This window comes from Drosophila takahashii, chromosome 3R (assembly GCF_030179915.1).
Source record: "Drosophila takahashii strain IR98-3 E-12201 chromosome 3R, DtakHiC1v2, whole genome shotgun sequence".
NCBI lineage: Eukaryota > Metazoa > Arthropoda > Insecta > Diptera > Drosophilidae > Drosophila > Drosophila takahashii.
The window spans coordinates 17837228-17855869 of NC_091681.1; the positions used below are offsets into that span (position 1 = coordinate 17837228).

Consider the following 18642-nt stretch of genomic DNA (forward strand, 5'->3'; position numbering starts at 1 on the left):
CCAAAGATTGTTGATCCTTGGCTTAATAAAATAATAATAATAAAGTGAACAAAATAAAGCCTGCATTCTGGGTAGGGAATATGGGAATATTTACATATTTTCCAAAATATAGGTATGCTCAATTCCTAAAACCATTTAAAAATTAATATAATTAAGTTAAAGCTTAGTATTCAGTATTTCCAACTTTATAGCCCCAGTTAAAAATATAAAAATAAAAGACCTTTGTGTTAAACTTTTTTATTGCGAGAGTTGATGCTGTGGCATTTTGTGGAAACAAAGTGATGTTTTAAGAGTTTGCAGGACCGTTAGGGAATTCTAGTGTGTTGCTCCAGGACGGCTTAGTACTCCTCGTCCTCTCCCAGCTCGGTGGTGGAGTCGATGCCCACCTCCTCGTAGTCCTTCTCGAGGGCGGCCAGATCCTCGCGGGCCTCGGCGAACTCGCCCTCCTCCATGCCCTCGCCCACGTACCAGTGGACGAAGGCCCTCTTGGCGTACATCAGATCGAACTTGTGGTCCAGACGGGCCCAGGCCTCGGCAATGGCCGTGGTGTTGGACAGCATGCAGACGGCGCGCTGCACCTTGGCCAGATCTCCGCCAGGCACCACGGTGGGTGGCTGGTAGTTGATGCCCACCTTGAAGCCGGTGGGACACCAGTCGACAAACTGAATGGAGCGCTTCGTCTTGATGGTGGCAATCGCTGCGTTCACATCCTTGGGCACCACATCGCCGCGGTAGAGCATGCAGCAGGCCATGTACTTGCCACGCCGGGGATCACACTTGACCATCTGGTTGGCCGGTTCGAAGCAGGCATTGGTGATCTCGGCCACGGTCAGCTGCTCGTGGTAGGCCTTCTCCACGGAAATGACGGGCGCGTATGTCGCCAGCGGGAAATGGATGCGTGGGTAGGGCACCAAATTGGTCTGGAACTCGGTCAGATCCACATTGAGGGCGCCATCGAAGCGCAACGAGGCCGTGATGGAGGAAACTATCTGGCCAATTAGGCGATTGAGATTCAAGTAGGTGGGTCGCTCGATATCCAAGTTGCGGCGGCAGATGTCGTAGATCGCCTCGTTGTCGACCATAAATGCACAATCCGAGTGCTCCAGCGTCGTGTGGGTGGTTAAGATCGAATTGTACGGCTCGACGACAGCTGTGGAGACCTGACAGGAAGTTTGGGATCCATTAATGAAATGATAGCTTCAAGACTCATTTCCTAAGCTCTAATATTAGTTAATTAATTAATTTTTCAGATTAAACTGGTTTCGAAAGGGCTGGGTTATTCTCTTTTATTATTAGGATCTAAATCTAAAAGCTTCTCAAATTTCTTGATAAATAAACTCACTTGTGGGGCCGGGTAAATCGAGAACTCGAGCTTCGATTTCTTTCCATAGTCGACGGAAAGGCGCTCCATCAGCAGCGAGGTGAAACCGGAGCCAGTACCTCCACCGAATGAGTGGAAGACCAGGAATCCCTGTAGTCCCGTGCACTGATCCGCCAGCTTGCGAATCCTGTCCAGAACCACGTCGACAATCTCCTTGCCGATGGTGTAGTGGCCTCGGGCGTAGTTGTTGGCGGCATCCTCCTTGCCGGTGATCAGTTGCTCCGGGTGGAACAGCTGGCGATAGGTTCCGGTGCGGACCTCGTCCACCACAGTGGGCTCCAGATCCACGAACACGGCGCGGGGCACATGCTTGCCAGCTCCTGTCTCGCTGAAGAAGGTGCTGAAGGAGTCATCGCCGCCGCCCACGGTTTTATCGGAGGGCATATGGCCATCGGGCTGGATGCCGTGCTCCAGGCAGTAAAGCTCCCAGCAGGCATTACCGATCTGGACGCCAGCTTGTCCAATGTGTACAGAAATACATTCCCTCTAGAAAATGATAAAGTACTTTGTATGACTCATGTCGTTGAAATTTAAAAAGTTAAGAAGTCTCATGTGGGATATCCGCTTTCGAATAATTGTTTGTGACAGCAAAACAGCAAAAGATTATTTGACCATCTGCCAGAAACATTTTTGATAACTCTAATTTGTAAACTTATTAAGTTGAAAAACAAACAACATATCACCAAGAATTGACAATTTTTTTCGAGAATTTTAAAGACGTTTAATTTTAAGTCTTAAATATTTTTTTTAATTTGAATGGTGATAGTAAAACTTTGGAGAAACACTTTAAAGAATACAAATTTATTAGATGTCACTTTCCCGGACTTTGAAGATTCTTCAAGGATCTTATTTAGTTTGCTAAAATTCTAGAAACCCAATGGAATCCTCCTGCTCCTCCTTCTAAAAATCCTTACCATTTTGATAAATAAGTTTAGACGAACTTTAACACAGCAGATTTAATGTACGAAAGTCCTAGCACTTGTCTGTGATGCGACACAGCTGGGAGTCAACTAACCGAAACTGAGCGATACGCGTTCTTTTATAAGCCTCCCAAGTCATCAGTGTGCGGCATACTATATGTGGATATGTTATATGAACTGTGCTCTGTTCACCGACTTGAGTGCCGATTCGGACCCAACCCACCCAACCAACCACACATGCTCAAGATGTCGCTTCTTGATCGCACTTTGTTTTCTTTTTCATATGTATGTTTATGGATGGATAGAATTGCCCATTGGGTTCTTCACATTTTGCAGCTGTAAGTTGATGACAATATTTAAGATTGATTATCCACTGGAACAATGTTTAGACTTGGAAAATATTATACTGATTTATGAAGAAATCATATTTCCAATGAAAAACTGGACACTTAAGCTTCCATTAAACAAACATATGTTAAATTCACATTTATAAAGATTTAAAAGGAAAACAAGCATAAGCTTCAGAAATAATCGAATTGGTGGTCTTACTGGCAATTTCTTTTGTGTGCACTCAACCAATCAATCGTAGACATATTGGGAAAAAATAGACATAATTTTAGATTTATATTGTACACAACTAAAAAAACAACAAAGAGAGAAATAATGAATTGCTCAAAAATAAATTACTCCATAACAAAAACATACCTTATCTTTTTAAACAAATTCGTCAGTATGCAATGACTAAAAAAAATTTGAGAAAATATAATACGAATTCCGTTAAAGTAGTCAGATGAATAATCTTTAAAGCGTAAACCAAAGATTTATTAATATTAAAAAATTTTTTAAAGTTATTAGGATTTTAAGGTATTTTCTGTAAGTTTCTACTTTTAATTAAAACAACCATTTACTTTAATTTATTTTTATTTATAACTTAGATATTATAATACTGCTCACAGTAGTTTTACACTAAGTTCCTAATATATATGGTATTTTTAGATATAAGTATTATGTAAGTTCGACCAGTATAAAATTAAATATTTGAAAATAAATGCCGGCCAGCGTTGTAATAAAAAAAAGTTGGGAGTTATCCTTTCTTCGTAACACTGGGCTAGTTTCGATTTGAGCAAGTTATACAAAATTTATTTATCATCACGAACAGACATTTTTATGAAATTCATAATATGAATGTATCAAAAAAGCTGGCTTGGTTTCCTTGGAATTGAGCAATCGTTTTATCAAATTGTATTTGACTGAACTTATTTTCTGCGCAGCTGCCTAAAAACATACAACAAATTAGTTGGGTTTTACTATAGGGGCCTAGGAATTAGTTTAAAATTTGGGTATTTGAGTTGGAATCATTTGGATACATGAACACAAATTTTAACAATAATTTGTAAAAGTCTTTTCACTTAGTTTAACAAAAACAATGGTCATACATGAGTCACCGCATACATTTTGAGTTATCCTTATATTCTGAAATGCTCAATAGGGTTAAAAACACATTTTTTACATCATTGCGTTGAAATAAACATAACAACAAATCCGTCTTAAATATCAAACCCAGTCTATAAATTCGTTTGATGCCAGTATATAGTTTAGGTATTTTTTTTAAAACTGCTGTAAAAGTATTTGCATTGGCCACACGTAAGACTCGGTTCTGCATTGCATCGCATCCACAATCAAAGTTTTAAAACCTATTAGTTATTTCATTGGATATTATATTGATTTTTTCGTATAACTTATAATTAACAACGTTTAAAACTAACATTTATTTGGCCGAAAATAATTGATCTCTCCAGAATATTGTTTGTCAATCAATCAATAATAAAGTGGTATAAAAAGTTTATTCTATTGAGTTTCGAAATGCAGAATACAGAAAATTGTAAATCCTAATCACAGGGGCGTGTCGAAAACCCTGTGGAATTTCTATAGTCATACGGTGCTGTCGCGCTTTATCATTAATGGAGTTTGGACGGTGACCTCGTCGTCGGAAAGGTTTTGCTCGGCGGAGTGGATGCCATCGCTGGCGATTCCGATGCAGACCCGGCCGCACTGGGCCTGGTTCATGTGGTGCAGGGCGATGGTTCTGCCGTGGGGATGCGGCTGGGGCAAGGTGTTCGACGACGAGGCCATGGAGCTGTTGGACGCCAGCGATGGCGAGGGCGCGTGTCCATGGAGTTGTGGCTGCGTGGGGTTGTGGCCGTTGACATTGACCCTGCCCTGGGGAAAGGTCAGCTGGTGGAACGTCGAGGTCGGTCTCGCCCCGGTGATGTTGCAGTTGTAGTTATTCCACACATTCTGCGATGACTGGCGCGGCAGAGTGCATTGCGATATCGAGTTGGAGTAGACGTGTGGAGTTACGTTCTGTGAAAGCGGGCAGTTACATAGGACACTTAATTCCTAAATCAAGCAATTTCCTCTACTCACAATTGATATTTCTCCCACCGAACTCTGGGCCTGGGCGTGCATTCCGCTCCGCAGGGTGCAGTAACCAATTCCATGGGAGGCTCGCAAGGAAATCTCGGCTGCCGTCAAATGTTGTTGCTCATTCACGAAAATTCCTCGGTTGGGACTGCGATTCGTTTCAATCGTTGATATCTGCTGCCTTTTCCTAATGCTTTCGGCCTGAAATTACAATTAAACGTTAGATACAATACTATCTTAAATGTTCATCTTGGTAAAGGGAATGTGCAACAAACCAAATCCCAGTATATTACGTGTTTGTCGTATTACTTATGAGTGATTCTTTGTGACTATATTTTGCACTGGAACCATTATGGGTGTTATTTTTATATGAAAGCTTGTCAAATATTATAATTTTGGAGTATTTTTATTTATTTTATACCCCACGTAATTTAAAGTTATATATTATTTAAACAAAAAAAAAGCGTCGCCATATCTTCGCTTCTGTTAAATAGATTTTTTTTTTACCTTTTTAAATATTCTTTTAAAGTGGTGAAATGTTGTGATAAAAATGAGATATCGTTTTGAGACCATTAAGAAAATCTCGACACGTTTCACAAAGAATCACTCTTACACCCAGAAAAAAAAGACCGAAAAAATCTAAGACCGAATTTCTTACATTACTACCGTTTTGTTCTTTTATTTTCTTAAGACCATATTCTTATATTGATACCAAAGGGTATTGATTTAAGACCAGTAAATTTAGATTTAAGTTGAACTTATGCACTCGCGCGTAACACGGTGCGATGGCCCAGTTGGTAAGGCGTCTGCCTCTGATGCGAGAGGACCCCGGTTTAAAAACCGGATAAGTCAATGTAAGTAAAAAGTTTTTCAAATCTATTTCAATTAATATTTCCTTAATAACTTTAAGAACAAAAATGTATTAAAAAAGTTATGTTGTTAGTTTACTAATTACAAAAAAAAAAAAAAAAACAAATTGTGTTGTGAGCGGGAATTGAACCTCGTACCCCCAAACACAAAATAGTACCAGAATCCAGCACCTTGGCCCCTGGGCCATGGCCTTATTATTTCCTTCCATGGCAGAATGCTTACAGGAGCATTCAAAGAAATTGATTTTTGTACTAAAAATAAATAAAAATTTAAGTACGTTTCGTTCTTAGAGTAAGAACAGCGGTCTTAAAAATCCGTTCTTAAAATAATACCATAAATTCTTATAATGATACCAAACGGTATAAAGCTATTTTTGAGACTCAAACAGACACGTTTTCAGACACAATCAGAACAATTTTTTCCCTGAGTGTATGCATAATATGATCTGTTACTTTATATCTACTATTTAAACGTACCTGCTCATCAGGTTCAACGGATTCAGGTACCACATCCGGATTCTTTTCGTCACAATCGTCCACTTCCTTGCTACCAGAACTCTTGTCGCTCGGACCCGGCGATTCATCTCTGGAAATATTCTCGTTGGAGAGCTCCTTCTGACGCCTTCTTGATGTGGCGGTGCAGGGTATTCGAAGTGCTAAAATAATAGCCAACACTGCGACCAGCACAGCAAGGGTTAAGCCAATTGTAAGTGACATCACGGGCGAAAATAATAGCTCTGCACGAAGGTTATGGGCTGAAAGTTGACAAAAATATAGGTTTCTAGATCTAAACTGTTTAAACAGTATAGAAAGGACTCACTTTGTTCCGAGGTTAGTTGTTTTTCCGGCATTCGCAGCATGGCCGCATTGACTACTGCTGGATCAGATCGACCTTTCGTGTTGAATGCGTAGATATTTAACCTATAAATACTTCCCGGACTTAATCCCGGCACCGTAAACTTAGGAATAGTCGATGTAATGTTGGCTTTGATTTCCTGAAAAAGAAAATAATTTTTAATTACTAAATTTAAATCAATTTAAGCAGCAGTAGTTACACTTACTTGTGTGTACGAGTCAAGGAGTTCCAGGTTAAAATTTTGGGGCAAACCGCCGTTGAAACCATCACTACAAGTCACCGTTAAGGATGTCATAGATATATTGTTTACCGTACAATTATGTACTTTTTCCGGTCGCCCTGAAGATACAAATTAAATACAAGTTTATTTCACTGCTAATAAAGAATCGAAGTTCTAAACAATACGCACCGGCAGCTATAATATGGAAGACACATGGTATTCGCTGTTTACCAATTTTGTTTGACGCCAAACACAAAAGGGTTCCATAATCCAATTCTGTTATGGGAGTGTATGTAACAATGGATGTGGTGCCTTAAACATAAAAAAAAAAACAATTAATATCTCATTTATAAACTTGGCTAGTAATATGATATCACTTACCCGAGCGCATAATATGATTTGTGGCCACATCGATGCTTTCGGCAGAATTATTAAATGTCCAACTAAATTCAACCTCTCGCGGATTCGCATCCACGGTGCACATGACCTTTGCATCCTCCTGTTTTGCTATCCCGTACACTTTCTTCTGACTCTGTGCACACGTGGGGGCGTCTATAAAACACGAACATAAAGAACATGCCATAAAAAGATTAATTATCTCTTAAAGTCAAAAGGAAAGTGCAAGAAATAACGTTAACGCCGTTATGATGCTGTTTTTATTTAATTTTGAAATTTGATTGTAATTTTTTATCAGGATAAAAATAAATATGTCAGTGAAAATAAAATTATATATTTTCTAGCAATTCTCTAGAACCTGGAAAATTACGGATATCACACCTCATTGAGCCAATTCACTTACATAGGATATTAAGAGGAAAAGGAGCACTGATTCCCTCTCCTTCGGCATTAAAACCGACACAAGAATAGTTTCCGGCAGTGGCCCTCGTTACACCTTGTAGAACTAAGGAGTGGTTACTTATGATGACGCCTTGTGAAATGTTGTGCGACAGAGGTTGTTCCTGAAAGTATTTATAAAACTTTAAACTTAATAACCTTTTAAAGGATTCCCTGAAACTCACGTTATGACGCCATTCGATGCGAAAAACATTTGGATGAGCCACAACCAGACAATCGAAGTACACGTCTGTACCTTCCCGCAAAGTACTGGGATCTAGAGATGTTCCCAGACGAACATATGCTTCAGGGACATCTGAAAGCCAGGCATATGTTAGCTTAAATTAATAACACACTCAATTAAAAACCTACATTGTATGTCCAGTTTCCAGCCATCTTCCAAAGGTTCCGAGGGTACAGCATGGTTGTAGGCCTTGCATGATAAATATTTCCCCTCATCTGATTTACTTAGACTGATTGAGAGAGTGCTCGTTGTCTGGTTTCCATCGCTTGAAGTCTATAAAACAGTTTCGCATAAGGGTATAAACTATTCTTGGCTGTTAATTATAGCAGGATACGAAATCTTACAGTTTCAGTGGTCTTTTCCAGCCGTATGCCATTTTGCCACCAAGTAATTACGGCAGGCGGTCTGGAGCCAGCACTTTGGCACAGTAGATCGTATCTTCGTCCCGCAGACAAAGGCTGATGTGCCCCTAATAGTCGAATGTTTAAAGGGGCAACTAAAAATTCAAGAAAATGTTAGCATATCGCTTTTGTACAACTCTTACAAATTTATTTTGTTATTTTAGGGTAAAATATATTTAAAAATCTTACAGTTCATATCAATTTGAACTACTGCTTCGACGATGGGTGCCCTGGGATGACTTAATGCTCGGCAGGTGAGCCGGGAGTTAAGATCCTCTCGACCCAGAGATGGAAGTGTGATTTCGCACTCGATTATTTTCCCTCCTGCCAAGTGAGCTAATTCACATGGAATTTCTAGACCATCTCGATACCAACTGATAGTGGGAGTTGGGTAGCCTAAATATTTTAAGTAAATACATATAATTTAGTAACCATTGCTTGTCTTAAATGTGTATTTATAACTGGCCCCATAATCACATACCTCCAATTACTTGACATTTCAATGATACAATGTCGCCTTCGCTGTATGGTCCCACCACCGTAGAACGCTCAACATTGGAGCTGTCTCGAATAATAACTTGTTTTGGTGGAGCTAAGAAAAATATAGGGATATCAATTATTATCCTTGAAAGGATTTTCTGCGAACCTATCTAACGGGTAATAATATCTTTGAAGTACAACTATATTGGCTGTGTAAAATCTTGCAAAATCAATTACTCACATATGACATTGAGCCTAATGCGGCTATTTATAGTCTGTGCTTTCAGGAAGTCGACTCGGCATCTATAAGTTCCGGAGTCGGATGCTTGCGTATTTTGAATTGACAATTTGCCTGGTTCCTTGTCAAATATAAAATAAGCTCTATCCCCGAAAACAGACTCGTCAGACCATCTTTTTGGTGCTTTGGACACTCCCGCTCGAATGTCGATGCTAAATGGATAAGATGTTTTTGTAATAATGATATTTAATTAAGAATAACCAATAAACTTATGATAACGCTATAGTTATTTTCCACTTATTTACCTGTATATGGGAGTACCTTTATCATCTCGGTACCATAAAACCAACACAGGTTCATCACCATCATATGTTGTTACATTGCATGGAAGGTAAATATTTTCACCAACCAGAGATTCGATTTGGTGAACTGGTACTGGAAACGTGAAATAAAAACATTTGAATGTTTTTAACTTTTAATTACTTAAATATCTTTACAATCCCTTAATTTGTTTAAAACTTAACAGTCAAGATTTGAAACACTATTGATTAACTTATATTTTAGCCGGTTCAATAAACATCGCTAACACACCTTATTTAGACAAGAGTAAAAATGATTAGAGCCTTTAATTTTAACTTACCATCCTTACTTCCGTTGCTGGTTTCTATAAGTTGCAGTGCTAACATAAATAGCAGCAATAACTCCATGTTGTATATTTTTTGAGTAGCAGTAGTTAGTTGCTAATTACATTTATCTTACGACTTTCATAGTCCACTATTCCACTTTTTCGGATTGGTATGTTTAATTGAGTAAGAAGTTACATTTTATCCTCTGAATTTTCACGGAAGATGAGCACACCAACACTCGCGTATGAACATGAACACTCAATTACACATCTACACGGGATATAACATTGTATGTATAACACATAGGTTTATATATTTTGCAGTAGTTGCTTTTACCTAAGTTTATGTGTAATATTTTTGAGTATAGTCGATAGGATCGTATTTCACTGGACTCACTGAAAACTGGTAAATTGAATATAGCAGACTCTCTGAACGGTCACGGTTTTGATTTTATTTAATGAACGAGTATGTATGCGCGTATGTCTTTTCCTATGCACTTGTATATGTTTGCCAAAATTCCAGGATACACTTTACTATTGCTTATTTTCATATGCGCACGTTCGCAGGATTTGCTTTGGGAATTCCGGTTACACATGAATCAAGTGTTTTCTTCGATTGTAAATGGAGTGATTTATTTTAGTAATAACCAAGATGGAAAATAACGAACACTGGCTGAAAGTTATATTACTTTTCTAGCCGCGATGCGAAACTAACACGTCGAAATTCCATCGCACTACACCTGCAAACCTGGGCTAAAAAGCTTGTCGGCGGGCGCATGCGTTTCGAAGGAAGCTTTTGATGTAAACATTGCAACTATGACCTTTGTACATGTGTATGTACGTGCATCCGCTTGCCTCCTTCAATATAATCGTCCTTTTCTTGGACCAATTATGAGTGGTAATTTGTCGGCTTCACTTAGAATCGGAATCTGAATCCATTTATGTCACCTTATCTTCAGGGGTTCTTAAGTTAGTTTATGCACCCACTTCACATCCTTTATAATCCTTGTCGAGTGTATTCTATTTTAAAAACAAGCTCTAAAGCCACGGAGGCGTGCAGGTCCGACCTTATAATGTACGCGAAAGTACATATACAGTGAAAGCTCTCCGGGCGGACAGCTGCATCAGTTCTCTCGACTCCTCTCGCTCAGATGAACGTCTTATCCTTTTTGCCGGACAAAGAAACTAAAACCCCCGAAGTCCGCCCAATGTATCTAGTTTCATTTCACCTACGAGTACAGATATCTCAAAGTTCTTGGGCGGAGGATAGGTTAAAAGGGGGTGATAGTTGAAGTGGACTTGAAAGATGTCCTATATCATAACCGTACAAGTACAGATATCTCAAATATCATAACCGTTACAATTATTCAAAAATCCTTGAAGATTTAAAATACCTTTTTTTAAATGAATGCGTCTTTTTCTATTTGGAAACACAAAAAAATGTTAGAAGCTCGACAATCATGTGACTCTTACATTAATCTTACACTAATCTTTTAACATTTTAAAATTATATTTAAAGAATTTAATTTAAGATTTTATATTTATAACTACAATTAAGGTTTAATCTATAAATCTTACTTTAAAGCTATAAATGTAATCAAAATTAGGACTCTTAAAAAACATTAATAAAACGGTTAAAACATCGATACCATTGCATAAAAATACCGTAAAGACAATCGATGTTGCCGGCCGAATTACTATCGATAGTGCCATCGATGTTTTGACATTAGCTGTGTATTCCACCAATCGTTATCGCTCATTCTTCACACTCTTGTTTTTTACTTAATGAATTCGCTTTAAATAAGATATTTAACATAAGTAAAAGCTAACTGGTACGTGGGAATAATGGTGAACGACGCTGGTCTATCGACTGTGGACGACTTGGAGAAAAAACTGAACTCGGCCAAGCAGTCGCTGGTGATCCTAAATGAAAACATTCGCCGCATTGCTGGTCGCGTCCCCAAAGATTCCCAGCAGAGGTGAGGTTTTGGACTAGCAGTCTGGAGTTCAATTAATGGCAATCCCACTGGCTTTCAGATCGGAGAAGTTCAAGTACACCCACGATGGCAAGAAGAACGACCACAACGGCGAGCGACCTTTTCCCCGGAACGGACCAGGTGGGGTCTTCAAAGACAAGCGACGGATGTACGAGAGCAAGAACCCGATGCCCCGCTTTCCCATCGAGGAGAACGACGGTCGGCCGCCACGGATCAACTCCCGGGTCATCAGGGAGATGCCCACCAAAAAGGAGGTGGTCGAGGCGCAGGGAACAGACTCCGAGTCGAGGGCGCGGAATCGCCGGATGTTCGGATCGCTGCTGGGAACCCTGCAGAAGTTTTGCCAGGAGGAGTCGCGACTGAAGAGCAAGGAGGACAAGAAGGCAGAGATCGACAGGAAGGTGGAAAAGCAGGAACTGCAGGAGAGAGCCTTGCTGAGGAAACAGCGAGAAACGCTATATTTGGACAGGAAAAAGAAGCAATTCGAGATCCGCAGATTGGAGTACAAAATGGCCAGAATGAGGGACTTCAAGGCCTGGGAAGCAACCATGTCGTATGCGAAGAATCACATTAGAACCAAAACGAAACCACACCTGTTCTTCCGGCCCAAACAGCATTCCGCTCGAACGGAAAAGCTTTTGAGTAAAAGCAAAAGCGAGGCTGATGTCTTCATAGAATGCAGACGGGAAGAATTAGAAGTCGAGCTGAAAAACTTGGAGAGCATGAATTTTGGGAAGATCGACGACGATAATGTAATGGACGAAAGCTTCTATGAAGAGCCTGACGACGAAGATCCGATGGATAAGAGTAAGTAAACTCAAGTTTACCAGGAAGCATTTAAAAAGATCGTACCGCTTCGTAGAATAATGAGGGAAAATTTTCTATCCAATTCAAAGAGCCTTTAAAAAAAATGTACTATTTATCTTTTAATAACTTTCGGTCAAACTCCAGTAAATTTTAAACGGATTGATAATGTCAGTTTTTGACATACACAAAATATAAACACGTAGCTTAAAATATTTACTTTTATAAAAGTCATGTTCATATTTTATTTAATATTCGAATTCTATTTTTATTGCAGCTTCATTATATGGTAAATGAAGTGCGTGAAAATATATGATGCTATTTCTAGGAATAAAGGATTAAAACTAATTCAATTTACTAAATTAAATGCCAAAAAGATTGTTTTACTTCAGCAAATCGAAGGGAATTCAAAAACATAAAAGTCAAACCTTAATTAAATGCTACAGGTGAAAATTTCCAAGCAGCCTTGCCGTTATTTATCTACCAGAACTAAATAGCATAACTAAATGTGTTTAATGCAGCCATTCTAGATTTGTATTGCTCCAATATAACATAATCTCAAATTGTAAATAAAAAAACCATTGTCAGTTTTTTTTTTATCGCTTCTAAAATGCTTGAAGTGCGGATATTAATATTCTTTATACGTAAATTTAGCAAGAACTTCTAATAGTTTTTCCAATTTATACAACGAAAAATAAATAAAGTTGATATGTATATTAGTTGAATGCCAGAAAACATTTTAAGCCACTAAAAAAAATTTGAATGTTATGAATGTAAATTTTATTGGCATTGCGGTATTTTGAATAGGAAGCAGAACTGTTTCATTGGTCCATAAAAAGTATGATTAATGTTTTTCTATTTGGATGCACTCTGAAGACTTTGGTATTGAAAGCTTTGGGTGAGCTACTTGGGCTAAGATGACCGCTCACTGGTCCGTCTCTCCGTTAATGCTTTGCAGAATCCAATCGGAGAAGCTACTGACCAGGGTGTAGACCCCCGGAATGGTGGTCACGCCGCACAGCGTGGGTCCAAAGGCCACGATGCCGATGAGCGTGTGGCGTCCACGTGTCCCTAGCAAACCGGAGGTTCCGTCGTCCATGAAGGGGCCACCGCTATCGCCGCGGCACACGTCATTCATGGGCATTCCCTGGGCGCACAGATGACTCGGTGTGATCACAATGGGCTGCTGGAAGTTCTCGCTGAGACTAGCATATGCGATGGCGCAGGTGGTGGTGTTTACTATAGGTAAACGGATGAAGCGCACACCGGAGGAGGAGTTGGAAGAGTTTATTGGGCCATTGTCTGCAAAGATATATTTAAAAAAACCTAGTAAGCGCTGATTTCGAATTAATTCGCTCTAATAGTCAGTTGAAAAGTTCAGCAGACCAGATAATCTTCGTAAAAAAAAATTGTTTCGAGACTCACTTTCCGGATTTCCTGTACTCCAACCGGCAGCAACTCCCGTTTGTCCTATCAACCTCATTCCGAGGGTAGTAGACCCGTTCAAGGGTAAGCATATGGGTGTGAAGAGTCCTGGGAAGTAAAGGGGTATAAAGCAGCGGTCGGTACACTCATACAATGACATTTTGTTTTAGATTTGTGTGAGTAAATTGCACGGGGCAGCTCATTAGTGTGTGTGTGCAGACCGCTGTTCTACAGTGTTCGTGAGAGGCAGAGGATGGGCAGAACAATTCCCTATGCTCACTTAATAGGGCGCTGCCAACCTCTGGTATAAAGAGTAACCCTTCAGTTGTCAAAAGAGTAGATAAACTTACCATTAGTGCTATTGATTCTTAGAAGGGCAATATCGTTTGAGTATCTCGGCTGATCGTAGCTAGGATGCACCATAACCCTCTCGATGGCAAAGGTGTTTGATCCACCGTCATTACCCAATCGTATATGGGACCTGTGGTAAAATTAGGCTTAGTATAGATTAGTTAAAGCTCTTAACTTACAGTTCCAAGTCGCTGACTAGGTTGACCACACAATGGGCGGCAGTCACGATGTGGTTGCTGGAGATGAGGGATCCCGAGCAGCGAAAGCTAATCCTGCTGCTGCCTGAAAAAGACATGGTAGAGCCTTGTTAAAATTGAAATATCTCCTTTACAGCAGATGTGCGCGTGTCCCTGTTCCGGAGGGAGTAGACCACCTCAGACCAAAGACCCCGATTCTTGCCCAGCTCCAGGTGCGGGTAATGGAGGCGGTGGCGGTGGTCGTGGCGGTGGTGCCGGTGCTGCTCCCAACCAGAAGCGTCAACCCTGTGGTCCCAAGCCTTGCGGCGGAACTCAATGCAAGAAATGCGGAAAGGGTGGCAAAGGCGGCCCTGGAGGAAAGGGCGGCCCTGGGGGCAAAGGTGGCCCCAACAGCAGAAACGGACCAGGCGGTGGCTCCGGAGGACCCGGTGGACCTTTGGGTCTAAGGGCGCCACCGGATAATCGAGGTCCAGCGGCTCTGGGATTAGCTGCTCTGCTCTTTGCCGTCGGGGTCTTTCTTACAGTAAGACTGGGCATCGTGGCCAATGAAATCGGATGAACCAGGCTTCTAACCCAGCGAGGAATTCACTCAAGCAAAGGCGTTGCGTGGATTTGGGCAGGATACAAATTAAATTCAAAATTTCACATTTAAGCTCTACTCACTTCGGTTGCGATAGGCGATCCTGGCCAGCCAGGGGTATTGTCCATTAGTGGCCTGTTCTCCTCCCAGCAGTCTGCTCTCCACACTTATTCCAAATTCTTGTGGGTCATCTCGTATCACAAGAGGTGGTATTGATGTGGTCAGAGAAGCAGTGACCAATGGAGTAGGTGTACTTGTGGTAAAAGGTGCCAGTGGAGGACCTTCCTCTAAACTGAAGTTAGGATCATCCTGCTCTCCCTGCCGCAGGAAGCGTAGGTCTCCGGGAAAGATAATCGGCTTATCCTTGGGAGCGGGTCGAGGTGAAGTAGCATCCTGTTCCTCATGCTCCACATGATAGTGAAAGTGGTGGCCGCCACCGAATCGCCGGTCGAAGAACTCTGGCTCCACAGGCTGCGGGCAGTTGCGTTGCTCCTCGAAGTTCCAGTAGTCGTGCACATGGGTCTCCGCCAACAGAAAGTCCGAGTGCCGACTTGCGCCCTTGCTATCACCGCCATCATCCCAAATCCAACGATCTTGGGGCGGAGCAAAACGCATCTTGCGACTTGCCTTGGCCGAGGATGACTCATCGCGGTGCTGCTTGCGGGAGGTGGGACAGCAGACGAGCGGCTCGAGACCTTGGAAGCCACAACTGGCCGCGTGGACTTTGGCAAACACGGCGGACTGCTCGCCGGGACCGTGATGCAGCAGGAGGCGGGCAAAGGGCGCACATTTGCCCAGGCGGATGCAGTGGCAGGCGGAGGCTCCGCGATCCCCTGAAATGAGAACGGAATAGCTGGATGACAAGGCAAGAAATCACCGCTCGAAGCGAAGGTCAATGTCGGCGAGGCAATCGCAAACCAGAAGTGCCCCCGGCAATTACTCACTCACTTTTTTGATTCGGTTTATTGCCCTTCGCTTTTGCCGCTGGGAATTTCTAGTCGCCGACCTTGACCCACTTGGCGGGCTGTTCTTTAATTACCCCTCCTCCCCCGCGAGCAAGTTTGTTTCTTGAGTCATTCGTTTTTTTATGGATCCCCCGGGATACTCACCACTCAGCCGCAGGATGCAGATCAGCAGGGCAAAGAGTTCTAGGTGCCGCATTGCGAAAGATCGGATATTGGGAAGCCGCCGCTGACACAACGTCACCCGTCCAAGTGCGAAATTGAAATAAATTGGTTCATTTCTTACTTCCACATCCCAGCTCTATTCAGATTTCGATTTCAGCGACGGCGACGAATCAAAACAAAAAGAGAGCTCGAAAAAAACCAATTATCAGGCCGTAAATTCAGTTTGGACCAAAGAGCAGCAGCAGACGAAGAGCAACCAGACTGCCGGCTAGGTGAGTAACCGACTAGCAGCCAGAAGAATTCAATACAAAACAAGGGAGAACGCTATAGTCGGTTGGGTGTCCCGACTATCTAATACCCGTCACTCACATAAAATTTTTTTGATTATGCATAACTTTTTAATGAATGGTCCGATTTGAAAAAGGTCTTCTACATTTCGATAGGTATAAATATACACAACAAAATTGCATTTATACTTCTAGGAAATCTTTAAAGGTGTGGGCGCCAGACACTTTTTAAAATTGTTAGTTTGCGATTGTGGGCGTGGCGCTCGGCTGAAATAAACTCGCGATGCATAGGAAGCCCAAGAATATGTGTGGAAAATCTCAACCATCTAGCTTTTGTAGTTTCCGAGATCTCAGCGTTCATACGGACAGACAGACGGACATGGCTATATCGACTCGGCTAGTGACCCTGATCAAGAATATATATACTTTATAGGGTCGGAAACGCTTCCTTCTAGCTGTTACATACTTTTGCACGAATACAATATACCCTTTCAGTCTACGAGTAACGGGTATAAACATGTTTTTGTTCTGCTATTCGCTAGCCGAACTGAAGATCAAGTCGAGGAACAGGAACAGGACACCGTTTAGAATGTGGAACTCTCTTTCGTGTATTATTGAGGCTTACTTTACAGATTGTGCTCTTAAGCTAGTCGATAGATGAACGCGGGGAACTAAGGGCTATAGAATGAGAACAGAGTCTTACTTAGGAGCCAAGCTTACGTAACTAGAAATGCATCGCGTGGAATGTCGAGTTGCCGATGATGTACAACTAAAATACTTAACTACTCATTAGGCCTTTTTATAGTCGATCTGGTTTGGTCTTTAACGATCGTGCAGAGTCTAAGCCACCGGGGGAACCTCTGCCGAGGCCACGGTGACTGTAACGCTATTCTCGACCTGTTCTACAGGTTCGACAATCGGCTGGGGAGTCGGGGATGGGGATACCGATGGCGATGGAGATGGAGACGTATTCACCGCAATCGTTGTCACTGCAGCCGCTGGATAATGGCCATTTACATCGGCTTGGCTATTGCTAACTTCCCCAACCGACTCTTCCACGTCGTCGTCATCGACGGGCGTCTCTTGGCTCAAGACTGCCGCCAAGCGATTGTCATCTGGTTCGGGAGCTGCTGGTTCTTCTCCCGCCTCGGGAGCTGCGACCTCTGCCACTTCTGCCACCGATGATAGCTGCTCCAGTTCGGAATCCCCGCCCTCTTCGCTCGCTCCATTTGCATTTAAATGCACGGCTACGTCGCCATTGTGCGCGGAATGGGGTCCCCGCAGCTCATTGATGATCTTCTCCCCCACCTTCGCGTCGATCTCGCTAATCTTCTCCTGCAGCTGGCACTTAAACTCGATCGGCCACTTGGGGCTCCATTCACGGAACAGCTTAATCTGCGGACAATGAACCGTGAGAAGGGGGGAAAGGGGCAACTTTCTACTACTTACGCGGCACTGGAACAGGCTCATGGGTTTATCCTGCACTGATGCGTTGGCCAGCGAGTTGACCATTCCATTCACATGGACATCGCTGGCACTGGAGCCCCGGGCCAGGTACTCCACAAAAACGTAGACAAAGTCGTCGCGCTGCAGCTCGCTCCACTCCTTGAACCACTGGATAATGTAGCGGAACTCGCCGTCTATGGATAGATTGCTCATCGACATCCCGCTGCCGTTTGTTTATATTGCTCTTTCCCACGACGGTGACGCCCCCGCAGTTCCTCTGTCTGTCTGGCTTTTCAGTGGATGTGGATCAGGCGATGCGCTGGCAGGGATTCAGGTTCCGGAAATCGGTTCGCTTCGATGCGACTGCAACGCCAGACTGCTGGAGAGCTGAATGCTGGTGAGCGCTGCGCTCCAAAGTTACCAGTAAAAGTAAAACCCGTTTCCGCCTATGATTTTTCCCACAGCACAGGCTCGGCTTTGTTTAAGCTAGAGATGCGCGCTCAGGTGAATGTTCTTCACGAAAGGCACGAATTAAAATAAAATATTTAAAAAAACACTTAAAATTTTTCTCTTATTAAGTGCAACTAATTTATCAAGCTTACTAATTATTTATTATTATTTATTGTAGCTAACGATATTCACAAAATATTTAATTTTGAAGAACAGAAATTAAGATTTTTTTGATTTAAGTCTGTTTTTGTTATTATTTATAATTAATTATTAATAATTAATTATTTTTTAAAATGTAAGCTTTAGAGCCGTGACACGAAAAAGTTCTCACGCACCCACCTCTAGTGCAAACCTACCTCAAAGCAGCTGACTGTCGATAATTAGCCCAAGCTTGTTATCGATTGGCAGCAGCACCTGCCCGGTAAGGCGAGCTTAAACTTCAGAGACTTTTGAAACGTAAATTGTCTTTTTTGCCAGATCTAGTGG

The 18642-nt window shown here is 42.0% G+C and overlaps 6 protein-coding genes across 7 annotated transcripts; 2 read left to right on the forward strand and 4 right to left on the reverse strand.

Annotated features, from left to right (window-relative positions):
• Window positions 1–221: 221 nt before the first annotated feature.
• On the reverse strand, window positions 222–2446 carry alphaTub85E (alpha-Tubulin at 85E). The gene is made up of 3 exons (XM_017149647.3): window positions 2296–2446; window positions 1343–1867; window positions 222–1160 (listed from the first exon to the last, which is right to left on the reverse strand). The coding sequence occupies exons 1-3, from the start codon at window positions 2296–2298 to the stop codon at window positions 339–341; spliced, it is 1350 nt and encodes a 449-aa protein (XP_017005136.3). The 5' UTR covers window positions 2299–2446; the 3' UTR covers window positions 222–338.
• An 812-nt stretch (window positions 2447–3258) lies between these two features.
• Window positions 3259–10235, reverse strand: side-VII (sidestep VII). The gene is made up of 16 exons (XM_017149702.3): window positions 9508–10235; window positions 9173–9302; window positions 8871–9079; window positions 8631–8741; window positions 8339–8545; window positions 8093–8244; window positions 7877–8021; window positions 7690–7820; window positions 7470–7629; window positions 7052–7222; window positions 6860–6982; window positions 6656–6789; window positions 6415–6589; window positions 6072–6349; window positions 4729–4926; window positions 3259–4665 (listed from the first exon to the last, which is right to left on the reverse strand). Exons 1-16 carry the CDS (start codon window positions 9572–9574, stop codon window positions 4234–4236), a joined length of 2823 nt encoding a protein of 940 aa, XP_017005191.2. The 5' UTR covers window positions 9575–10235; the 3' UTR covers window positions 3259–4233.
• A 989-nt stretch (window positions 10236–11224) lies between these two features.
• On the forward strand, window positions 11225–13012 carry Pnn (desmosome associated protein-like protein pinnin). Its single transcript, XM_044394039.2, has 3 exons — window positions 11225–11471; window positions 11530–12296; window positions 12571–13012. The coding sequence occupies exons 1-3, from the start codon at window positions 11338–11340 to the stop codon at window positions 12588–12590; spliced, it is 921 nt and encodes a 306-aa protein (XP_044249974.2). The 5' UTR covers window positions 11225–11337; the 3' UTR covers window positions 12591–13012.
• A 41-nt stretch (window positions 13013–13053) lies between these two features.
• Window positions 13054–16178, reverse strand: LOC108062847 (CLIP domain-containing serine protease B4). The gene is made up of 6 exons (XM_017149688.3): window positions 15956–16178; window positions 14930–15679; window positions 14249–14351; window positions 14069–14199; window positions 13719–13826; window positions 13054–13595 (listed from the first exon to the last, which is right to left on the reverse strand). The coding sequence occupies exons 1-6, from the start codon at window positions 16005–16007 to the stop codon at window positions 13219–13221; spliced, it is 1521 nt and encodes a 506-aa protein (XP_017005177.2). The 5' UTR covers window positions 16008–16178; the 3' UTR covers window positions 13054–13218.
• On the forward strand, window positions 13643–14903 carry LOC108062846 (putative polyketide hydroxylase). Of its 2 annotated transcripts, none has more exons than XM_017149687.3 (2): window positions 13643–13802; window positions 14406–14903. In XM_017149687.3, the coding sequence occupies exon 2, from the start codon at window positions 14406–14408 to the stop codon at window positions 14823–14825; it is 420 nt and encodes a 139-aa protein (XP_017005176.2). In that variant the 5' UTR covers window positions 13643–13802; the 3' UTR covers window positions 14826–14903. The 2 variants fall into 2 exon arrangements, with proteins under 2 accessions (XP_017005176.2, XP_070072558.1); XM_070216457.1 differs by having other exon boundaries at window positions 13644–13802; window positions 14403–14903.
• Window positions 16179–16843: 665 nt separating the features above from the next.
• Window positions 16844–18195, reverse strand: LOC108062718 (uncharacterized). The gene is made up of 2 exons (XM_017149499.3): window positions 17710–18195; window positions 16844–17655 (listed from the first exon to the last, which is right to left on the reverse strand). Exons 1-2 carry the CDS (start codon window positions 17923–17925, stop codon window positions 17101–17103), a joined length of 771 nt encoding a protein of 256 aa, XP_017004988.2. The 5' UTR covers window positions 17926–18195; the 3' UTR covers window positions 16844–17100.
• Window positions 18196–18642: the final 447 nt, after the last annotated feature.

Bases quoted from the DNA above. Each gene is read 5' to 3' on its own strand.
- Pnn (XM_044394039.2), top strand. From the start codon at position 11,338: ATGGTGAACGACGCTGGTCTATCGACTGTGGACGACTTGGAGAAAAAA. The intron at 11,472-11,529 runs GTGAGGTTTTGG...ACTGGCTTTCAG, and splicing joins CCCAAAGATTCCCAGCAGAG to ATCGGAGAAGTTCAAGTACA. The intron at 12,297-12,570 runs GTAAGTAAACTC...TTTTTATTGCAG, and splicing joins CGAAGATCCGATGGATAAGA to CTTCATTATATGGTAAATGA.
- side-VII (XM_017149702.3), bottom strand. From the start codon at position 9,574: ATGGAGTTATTGCTGCTATTTATGTTAGCACTGCAACTTATAGAAACC. The intron at 8,742-8,870 runs GTGAGTAATTGA...TATTTTTCTTAG, and splicing joins CATTAGGCTCAATGTCATAT to CTCCACCAAAACAAGTTATT. The intron at 6,350-6,414 runs GTGAGTCCTTTC...GTCAACTTTCAG, and splicing joins ACAACTAACCTCGGAACAAA to CCCATAACCTTCGTGCAGAG.
- LOC108062718 (XM_017149499.3), bottom strand. From the start codon at position 17,925: ATGTCGATGAGCAATCTATCCATAGACGGCGAGTTCCGCTACATTATC. The intron at 17,656-17,709 runs GTAAGTAGTAGA...CATTGTCCGCAG, and splicing joins TGAGCCTGTTCCAGTGCCGC to ATTAAGCTGTTCCGTGAATG.
- LOC108062847 (XM_017149688.3), bottom strand. From the start codon at position 16,007: ATGCGGCACCTAGAACTCTTTGCCCTGCTGATCTGCATCCTGCGGCTG. The intron at 15,680-15,955 runs GTGAGTATCCCG...TTCTCATTTCAG, and splicing joins CTGCATCCTGCGGCTGAGTG to GGGATCGCGGAGCCTCCGCC. The intron at 14,200-14,248 runs GTAAGTTAAGAG...ATTTTACCACAG, and splicing joins CTAGTCAGCGACTTGGAACT to GTCCCATATACGATTGGGTA.
- LOC108062846 (XM_017149687.3), top strand. From the start codon at position 14,406: ATGTGCGCGTGTCCCTGTTCCGGAGGGAGTAGACCACCTCAGACCAAA.
- alphaTub85E (XM_017149647.3), bottom strand. The intron at 1,161-1,342 runs GTGAGTTTATTT...ACTTCCTGTCAG, and splicing joins CGATTTACCCGGCCCCACAA to GTCTCCACAGCTGTCGTCGA.